General features: G+C 47.6%; 1 protein-coding gene across 1 annotated transcript in view; it reads right to left on the minus strand.

The window, feature by feature from the left end:
• Nucleotides 1-6,940: 6,940 nt before the first annotated feature.
• Nucleotides 6,941-10,376, minus strand: part of FBXL18 (F-box and leucine rich repeat protein 18) — a 23,759-nt gene continuing 20,323 nt past the window's right edge. Inside the window, exon 5 of the mRNA XM_019512993.1 lies at nt 6,941-7,698. Within this exon, the coding sequence (XP_019368538.1) occupies nt 7,542-7,698 (157 nt within the window). The 3' untranslated portion in view covers nt 6,941-7,541. The remainder of the gene's footprint in view (nt 7,699-10,376) is intronic.

Raw genomic sequence — 10,376 nt, forward strand, 5'->3', positions numbered from 1 at the left:
ATTTTTTTTTTTTTTTTTTTAAAAAATTTTTTTTTTTTTTTTTTTTTTTTTTTTTTTTTTTTTTTTTTTTATAGTTGCCACTGCTGGTCTTACCATACCCAAGGGCAATGCACAGCACTCCACACTCACCCTTCCAGAAGGCTTCAATATTTAATAGCACATATGCCTTTGTGAACAACACCACATGGCCCTCACAAGTGACAAACCAAGCTTCCATCTGAAGTGGCAAAGAGGCGATGGGACCTGCCAGTGCTGATCTGGGCAAATGCTCCTTGCAGCTGTGGGAAGAACAGCCAGCATCGATAAGCCAGGATGCGGATGCTGCTTTTCGTATGTTCACCTTTTTGCAGCATACCCTGATTTTCTTTATTTATACTACTTAACCCTCTGTCCCTTCCCTCCCCCCACAATTGGCAGCACTGCAGTGAGATCAAGGCATAAACGTATCTGTGAAATCAGGGTTCCTGTAACTTCAGCTCAGCTATTCAAATTCACATTTAACAACCTCTGTTTCAATGCTTTGCTGCCATCAGATTGGTCAGCTCCTTCCTCTGCTAGCAAGGATGCTTGCTGGGTTGCTACATTATTAAACAGGTCTTGCAAAGCAGTTCTCCCCTCCAGCCCTGGTAACCAATATGAAGGTCCCTGAAAGTCTGCATTATTTATCTGACAGTAGTGTGAACGGCCAGCTGACTGTGACATTACTTACCATGCCCAACCATCCCCCCCAAGACCTTGGGCTTAGATCCACAGTAGGCTGAGCTCCTATTTATGCCTGCCTCAGGCTGGTGCCAGACAGACACCCAGGGGAGCGCTCTCAGAATTGTGCACATGAAGTCACTGTGTGCAATACTGGTGTTTGTATAGAGCACCCATCAGCTCCAAGTCAAACAGGCCATTTCGCATACACAGAACCACAGTCATGTATGTTTTTTGCATTAGCAATTCTGAAAAATCCAGTGCAACCTTCCTGAGCTGAAGTCTGGGAGTCAGATAGAGATCCCAGGCTCAGGCAGAGCAAGTGATGCTGGGGCAAGCCATTTCACTTCTCCAAGCCTCAGTTTATTCATCTGCCAACTACAGCAGACAGTTACCTTATTATGAGCTTTTGGTCACTGTTCATCAAGAACTTTGAGATGCAAGATGGAAAAAAAAAAAAAGTGATGCAACATAAATACAAGGTACTTATCTTCAGTGGACACAGCGGAGCCCAGCCACGCTAACAGTATGGATAGGATTTGATCTATATCAGAATTGAGGTAGGTTAGCAGAACCTTATAGGGAAGCTTATTACACCCCCACCCACAATAAGTTTACAGACAGCCAGTCCTAAACACGCCTTCCAAGGCTGCCATTATAAATTCAACATAGAAGTCTGTCCATCAAAAGCACATTTCGATTTCTGGAGGTGGGGGGAAGGACCACAAGAAGGCAGAGAGCAACAAAGCTGACTGGTTTTAAAATCAGTTTCACTCTTTATTTGAATTTTTACATGCCACAAATGTACACGAGTTGCACATTCCACCCGGGTGGTTCGTGACTAGCGACAAACAGCCAGCTGTAAATACAAGTGTAAAACAAGGGCACAGGTGGGGCCGTTAAAAATCGAAGAGTGTGTCAGTCATTTGCAAACAGGTGGCATGAGTTCCTGGTGTCATCTAGCCCATTACAGGGTCATACCTTGAGATTTGAAGAGTCATTTTCTCCAATCATCCCAGAATGTGTGGAACTTGTATATGTTCTCTTCCATATCAACACAATTCGACAGCCTAGAATGGCTTTGGTAGCAGTTATATACCAAGAGAGGAGCATGCAAAGAGACCAACTGGCCCTTTAATGCCTCTTTTTTTTTTTTTTGGCAAATCACTATTTTTCTCAACGTCAGTGGTTTTTACAAGCGCGGGGGGACAATTCATCTCCTGTTTATATAGAAGGGAGAGGGACAGGGACTCTCATGCTGGCATTTATTTTCAAAGAAAGTTTTGATAGACAAACATTTCCCCAGCAGCCTTGGGCAGGGAGTTGCAGCTTCCACTTCAAAGGACAAACTTCAAAAACGCATCCAGTGTCCTAATGGTTTTGTGCTACATTACTTAATTGTCATACAGCTAATTAGCCATGCCTGATTTTGCATTCTCAGTGCAGAGATGAAGTTCATACAAGAGGGGCGACTTACAAAAATAAATAAATAAGACAAGGCACCAGGCATCCAGACTCCACGGGTATTCACATAAACCCCTCCCCCCACACACACACTTTTACCAGTTTAAAAGCTAAAATAAAAATAAATAAATAGCAAAAACAACATAGCAATTAAACCTATACCGATCCATCTTCCCTCGATCTGGGAGCTTTGAATTTCTATGAGGCGTAGATACGGTTTTGGCCGGCACATTGTAGGACTTTCAAAATTCTAATTATTTCCCTATCACCGAGAACGAACGGGATCAGTAGATGTTGCCAACTGACCCCTTTCCTCCAGTGTCAGGGGGAAATAAAAAAAAAGGAGGGGGTGGGAGAAACGAGGGTGTCAGAGGTCAATGCCACTGGAAACAATAGATATCGATGTCTCCATTCATTTCAAACAGCAGAAAGGTCAATGTCTCCCTTGCTTCATGTTTTATGGCTGAAATCCTGCTGCTAACAGCAACAATGTTAATAGTCAGGCCCCATCCATCCATTTTTATTATTATTATTTCTAACCAGGTTGGCCATTTTGTACATTCAAAGAAAGCTGGAAAGCAGCCGTCGGGGGCGGGCAGAGGGAGCTGGCCTGGAAATTAATGGAAGAGCTGATTTTCATTAGTTGGAAAGGCTGCGTGTCCCCCTACCTGTGCTCTGCTCCGTGCTGTGGTGTCCCTCGCTGCCCCCTAAAAAATGAAAAGGGCCTGAGGCAACATCCTTTCACTATTAATCATTATTCCCCATACAACCTCCTGATTGGTTTCTATGGAAATGATTCTCCTGCTAGAGTGCCCCGGCTGCCTGTGCCTCCGATCGAACGGGGAGGAGACCCTGCAAAGAGAGAGAGAGAGATTTTCCTCTGCAGTAGCTCAGCACCGCTTGTAACGCTTCCTTCTTTGTGGGTTTATACTTCTCCAGGCAGGGGGGAAAAGCTTTGTCTGGACGGGGCATCAGCCAGGATCAGCATGTAGTGGGCTGAGACGCCCGTAAGCAGATCAGACAAACCTGCTGCGCTGTCTGGGGCACTCATTTTTGCTAAGTGACTAGGATGTTTGTGCAGCGGGGATACCGCAGTGCGAGAGTTACGGAGGTGGCTGGATCCAGGAGGAGGTGGAAGTGGGCAGAACAGGAGGGGAGAGCACTGGTACCTGATCCACGAAGGACTCCCAGCCCTCCCACCTCGGACAGGGAGAGCGAGGGGAAAATTATTCCCCCAGCCCTGCTCAGGGACAGCCCACTGTTAGCAGGACACATCCCAGGACGGGAAAACGTACAGCCCCTGCCTGAAAAGCTCCCTAACGCCCTTAGTGTTTTGTATCTCTCTCGCTCCCAAGAAAGCCAGATTTCCATGTGGACGGCAGCAGGCAGTGGCAGTGCCCTCCCTGCCAGGCCAGGCTGAGCAACTGAGCCCTGCTCCCATCATCCCCCCAGGGCTCCACCCCAGCTGCTGCTCTCAGGCAGATCCGGCTTTCCAGCACCCTGCCCCTGGGCTGATGAATATGCACCCCCATTTTACATACGGGGCAAAGGGAGGTGCAGGACTAAAGCACTTGCCCCAGGTCACATAGGGAGCCAGCGGCCCCACAGTCTGACTACTGACCCGCACTCTCTCACCTTCCCTTTCATCTCCGCCTCAGATGCCAGTCTATGAGACGACAGGCTGAGTCTCTCCAAGCACTGGGAACCTGGCTATGTGGGGGGTGACGGCATCACAGCACCCCATCAGAGCTGGTGCTAGGGGGCACGACGGCAGCTAAAGAGAGCCCAAAAGGGAGAGGAGAAGCCCCGTGCAGGCTTGTGTCCCCCAGCAGGCACCTTTCCAAGCTCACTGACCCAAGCACTAGTGCAATCTCTCTCACACAAATCAAGTCACCTCCGATGGCTGGAGCGCGCAGGGCTGCTGGACTTCGGAGCCCCTTTGCAACACCCGCTCTGGCACAAGTGAGATTACAGACAACTCCTTATTTCAACTTCTGCCACTTCCTTAGCGCACATGGCCATAGAGGTATCTAAAGAAAACGGTGTTAGTGGGCTCAGAAGATCATCTCATCCAGACACCCCCAGATGGCAAGGAGGGGCTGCAGGGGATGGGGAAAGAAGAGACAGACTTTGGTATTAAATAAGAACCAGGAACAAGAGGGGTGGAGTGGGGGGTAAATGAATAAAATACAGGAGGAAAAAACCCCAGTCCCTGTATTCTCTCCTCCCCAATGTGGCACGTTGGAACCTCTGCGCTGACACGGCTGCGAGCCCCATATACTCCTCTGTACAGAGCATATGGTGCTATGTTTAATAGCCCAGCTCTGCCAATTGGGGACTATTAGGGTGGGTTCCTTTCCCAGTGTAAATGTTGCAGAATATAAATTGTAATTAACACCGATGCCAAAATAGCACTTAGAGAAAATAAGCACATTATTAACATCTGGTGAATCCTGCCTGGAGTGCACAAGCAGCGGAAATTCTCACTTGCAGTAAGAGGATTTGTAGAGGGGATGCTGAGCACAGGGCCACAGATTTGAGGGAGTGGGGAAGGGAGATTTTTTTTGGTCTCCTTACTGCTTCTTGAGATACCATCTTTCCTACCTGTGGCTGGTCTAGTTAGGATCGTCACTGCTGCTATTAGGAATGGTTACCTGCTCCCATGAATCCACTCGAACGACCCCTTTTCAGCAGCTGCCCCAGATCTGAAAAGGAGCCAGCAGGTGCCACTGAAGCCACCAACAAGAAGGACACAGGAGCTGCTGGCTCCCTCAGCACTGGAGCTCATGGAGCCATCCTCATGGATGCACAAAGTGCACATCACAAGGGGATATCCTGGGTCGAGGTGGGGAAGGGTTTATTTTAGAAACATTCAGGTGCCAGCAAGGAGCTGATGCAGGACATCATTAGTGCATGGGATCCATCCCTTTATGCATGAAGTGGAGCTGGCTCCATACCTTTAACCCCTTTGCATTCCCTCTCCAGCGCTGATATTGCAGGCAATGGGGATACAGGTAGAAAAACATCCTTTGGCAGAGCTTCAAAAATCCCTCCTTGCCTCTCCCCAGTAATGCATGTGCAGGAAGGAAGCAAGCCAGCAGCTTGGCAGAGATAACATGGCCTCAACTTGACAGGGCAGTGGCTTACACCCCTTCCGAGATCCCCTTCCATCTGGGAGTTAGGGGATACTGCAGCTTACCTCAGAAGGAGAAGGCACAAGACAGACAAGAGATACAGGATGGGTAGAAAAAGTGCGAGTTCTGGGAGTGCTAGACAATAAACAGTGGTAGGGCACTTGATGAAAAGGGCAGTTACTCCCTTCCATGCTCTTGCTTAACCGAAAACCAAACCACAAGTCAGAGATGGTTCGAAAGTCCTATGTAGCACTGGAGCACCCTGCTAGCAGCTTGGCTGATGCTGTGCTGCAGGACACCTGCTTGAAGCAAGGGCACAAACTCACTTGACAGCATCTATTAGCTACATGGCCAGAGGCTTAACACTAGCTCCCCTTCTCTGGGCAGCTGGGCTTGAGGGGAAGGAGGATGTTAAATCCCCATTCCCCAGGGAAGGACAGGGAAAAGTCTGCAGAAAGGCTAACCTGTCCGAGTGGAGCTCCTACCCATAAAGAGGAGCACAAACGTGTTACTAAATGAACCCGTACACGCATGTTTGCACCATTAGGCTTCTGCTGAGAGAAGTCTGGAAGTGCTCTGTGACTCCGTGCCCTACTTGTAGGTACTAGCTGGGGCTGGTCCAGGATTTAACATGCAAGACAGGAGCTTCCAGACTTATTTAGCCAGATGCTGGCAAAATCAGCAGGGATCCTGGTTTTCTCCGATAAGTCTCAAATTTTCTGATTTAACAAAAAAAATCCACATTTTTCCGTGATTAAAGCAAAATGTCATTATATATTATTTTGATTGATAATGGCATTTTGTTTTAATCATGGAAATATGCAGATGGGGGGAGGGGGTTAAATCAGGGAATTTAGATTTTTTTTTTTTTTTTAATTAGAGAAAACCAGGATCCCCAGCAATCAAGAGTAGGGAAAGAGCAGCTGAGGTTTGATCCATGAAGATGAAGTCTGCTTTCAGATCTATCCCTCTGCAATGATGACATGATTCCCAGGAGCAGCTGTGCACTGGACAGCACATGCAGCTATGGCACTACTGTGGGGGAAATACTGGGCAGGAAATGATGATGCCACCTGGAGAAATACTGGGTTTCCTTCCAGGAATGATGTCACAGCACATCTGCTTAGCTCATCATCACCAAGCATTCAAGAAACTCTAGTGGATAGCCTGTACCACAGAACTCTCCACAGAGCAGGATTTCCTGGAAAACTGACTCTAAGAACGTGCACTTTGGCATCTGGCACAGCTGTCTGCCGCTTCAGAAAGTGCTGGATACATAAGGCAACCTGAAGATGTGATGCAGGCCATTACACACTCCTAATGACGTTCAGTGGAGCAAGTGAGCCTATTGAAATGGCACTTGGAAAAAATACTTCATAGGGTCTCTAAGTCAGCATGCGCTCCAGCACAGCGTGCAGAGACAGAGTAGGAACACCAGAGCCGCAGCTCCAGTGCACGATGGAAAAGCCTTTTCACTGGGTTTAAAGCTCCGGTGATGGCCTCAGGATAGGTGGGGCCCATGCCAGACACTTGCTAACACAGGGTTTGAGAAAGCAGATTTCCAAGACAAAACGAGGAATTTCTGCCGCCAAGGTCAAGCAACCGGAACACCAAAGAGCAAGGAGAATGTAACGATGGCTGCAAAATGTGAACGGTCATAATTGGTTATTAAAAACAGATTTTCTCAACAGAAAATACGCCTAAATACACTTCACTGCACACAGAGCCATGTATGCATTCACAGCGCAAGAGAGATGCTGCATTTCACCTCAACAATACAGCTTGGGGTCCACTTTAACTAGAGGGACACGAATGCTCCCCTGGAATCAGTCCTCCTCCTTGCCAATACCAGAGTCAAGCAAAGGACAGGCACCAGGAAAACAACAGAGCATACTGCCAAAGTACACAAACAAATGAACCGGGCAACGAGAGGTGGAAGGAAAGGAGCAGGGAGTTCGTTACATTAGCGTGGCTTACCTTAAACTAACACAAAGTAACAGAGGAATTCATTATTAACCGCAGGGAAATACACCCACATGGTTCCAGAGACCTCGAGGCTGGATTTTCAGGTGTAAGCACTACCCAATACAGAGTTCGAGCTCTTTTTTGCTTTGCAATTGAACTGAGTTAAAGTGACTGTCCAGCATCCAGGCAGGTGGCCTCGAGGTCGGGAAGAGACAATGCAGGCCAACAAGAAGCTGTTTTCACAGGTTCGCTCCCACCATCCCGCACGTGATGGCAGGGTCACCACCACAGGTTCGGAGGCTCTTCAGCCACTCTGCTTTTAAACAAGGTAATTTCGTCCAAGTGCATCATGGGGACATCTCTGATGACTTCGGTCAAGTCCTCATGGAGCAGAGGGAAAATGACGACATTTAATGCCGGGCGCTCGGCCTGGAAACTGAATCAGATACAAGTGATTAGCTGAGAGGCAGAGCTAATTCCCAATACAGCTTGCAAGGAGCTGGTACTGCAGGCACAGGGGGAAGGGGAGACTCGCTCACGGTGAAGCGGACAGCCCAAACCCAGTTCTCCCACCTACATCTCATATGTGGATGAATCAGCCCAGGGCCCACTGCAAAGTGATGCACTTGGCTGATCAGAAAGGAGTCCTGAGCTGGAGGGGACTGAGAAACTGCACCATGCAGGTCTTTTGCTGCTTTGTCCAAGGCATCCCTCAGCTGGGCAAGAGCCTGGGGGCAGCAATTCAAACCCTCACTGCCACCGGTGACTTCTACAGCCAGTAAAAATGAGGACAAAGCTACGCAGACAAAGCAACGCAGCATTTCCTCCAAGTCTGAGCTCGGATGATGGCTTGGGATATGGCACAGGAAGGGAGAACACTACAACTGGAGGGGTGAAAAAGGGAGAGGCTGAGAAGTTTTCAATCTGCAGCAAGATGTAGGGCACGTTAGCATAATACACCAGCAACACCTTCATTTTCAAAGGCCACAGAACCTGTGACAGGTGCACACAGCCCCAGCTGGAGCAGGCACAAGCAAACCAAGACACCACTAGAATTTTGATTTCTGGCACTTTTGATGCATTACACTTTTACTACCACTTTTTACAACAATCTTTCTTTCCCCCTGTAACTCCATTCCTTTCTGCTCCCAAATTTTTTGCCACTCCACTCTGCCTTTGGCAGAGGACAGCCATCACAGACCTTTAAACTGCGAGTGGGTTGATGTGACAACAGGAGACAGGAGCAGCAGGGTGGCAATTACAGAACAAGAGAAGAGAACAGCAGAGTTAAAACCATATACACAATGTTTGTTTAAAAAAAAATTAAAACGGCAGAACACAGGCAGCAAGGGCTATGCACAACAGCTAGCCAAGGAAGAACAAGCTATGAAGGAAGGGAAATTAAGCGCTGTAGAAAGAACAATATTCATAAAGGGACAGTGAAATCTTTTAGTGCTGGGTGGACAATGGATAAATTCATGCCATACTCACATAGTTGGTGGAACAGGTTTTAAAAACCACAGCTGTTGCTAGCAGGGCTGTGGCCATCTCTCTGAGGACTGCACGACCAGAGTTTACGTCTTAGCTGTTTTAAACTAGACCAGACAGATCCAACTCACAGCATGAATCCACAGAGACCGAATCTAATTCGGCCTGTGCGTCGTGTCTGAAATGTAGAGTCCATTGGAAATGAAGCTTCTTGACAGCACAATTCTGAGCTTATCGATAGCATGGGAAGAGCTCCCTTATCATAGAAAGGCAGGAAGGGAGGGCCATAGGGCAGCCCAATGTTCAGGTACTAGTAGTAGTAAAAATTAAAATCCAGGTGCTAGTAGTAGTAATGCTATAGTAATTATGGACAATTAGAAGTTAATGCCAACAGATATCCTGCTGAAGATTGGCAAGTACCTAGCTCTTGTGGCTCTAAGATAGATCTAGTGAGCCCCTCCCATACACAGGAGCTTGGTTATGTAGGCACTGCTTCCAGTACTACCTCATTTAAAGCTGCCTTGGAGGCCTCTACCACTACTAGCAAGCTACTTTCAGAAGCAGGTACCTCCAGGCTGCTGTGTCTAGGTTGCCTCTGCTCTTCCAAGCTGCTAGTTGACAGCCTCTGCACTGTGTCCCCATCTTCCCCAAAGAGGTATGTAAAGCACTTCGCTCAGAACCCCCTTCTGCAGCAATGCCAAGAAGACCTGAGCCAATAGAGAGCAGCTAAACGGAGAAGCATCCTGGTCAAACAAACAGCAAAAGTTATTTGTCTTACTGAAAATATAATACAGCAGGCGAGTACAACCTCATATTTTTCCCCTACCCCTCTCCGCCCCAATATAGATGTCTTCTCCAAGCCTCGACTCCTACAGAGAAAGCCATACAAGTAGACCAATGGCACTTGGGGGCAGGGGAGAGTCCACCCATGAACTTGGTAAAATTTCAGCCTTCTGCTATAAACTGCCCAAAGTATGAAAAAAACATCTGCCTATTCCTAGGCAAGTGCAGCACCCAGCACAGCAAATCCCCACTGAACTCTAGGCGCTAGCATAACCACATACAAGGCTGTCAGTCATAAGCAGCCTCTACACGCGGCAATAAAAACAGAATTTAAATGGGTTTACACAATAAATGTGCTACTAAGACAACTTGGGGGAAAAAAAAACATGCTGCTTATAAATTCCAACTGTCAGGAAAGTGATGGAGACATTTTGGAAGAGGTCTGAACGGGAGCAGTCACAAAGATAGCCAGAATTAATCTCGGATTTTTGCAACCTTTTTTTTCAAAACTGTATGGTACTGTGAGCCTTGTAAGAGACGTATCGTAGCAAGTTTACGAGCATGGGAGGAATTATCAGGCAATGAAATGCACATGGTTCTCTCTCTTTCACACCCCCCCTCTCCTCCAGTGCCCATTTCAAAACTGTGTTGAACAAGCAGCTGTCATAACACTGAACTGGGATTAGCAGTCGCCACCGAACAGGCTCCTCTGCAAACTATATCCGAGGACTATAAGAGTCCTCTGCCGGAAGGCAATTTCACTCTTGCTCCACCTGTCCAGGTGAGCCAGATTAAGTGAGAAGTACTTAGTGCAGTAACAAGAAAAGACCCCAGGCACAGGGT

Source organism: Gavialis gangeticus, unplaced genomic scaffold (assembly GCF_001723915.1).
Source record: "Gavialis gangeticus isolate Ggan-Ray unplaced genomic scaffold, GavGan_comp1, whole genome shotgun sequence".
Lineage (NCBI taxonomy): Eukaryota > Metazoa > Chordata > Crocodylia > Gavialidae > Gavialis > Gavialis gangeticus.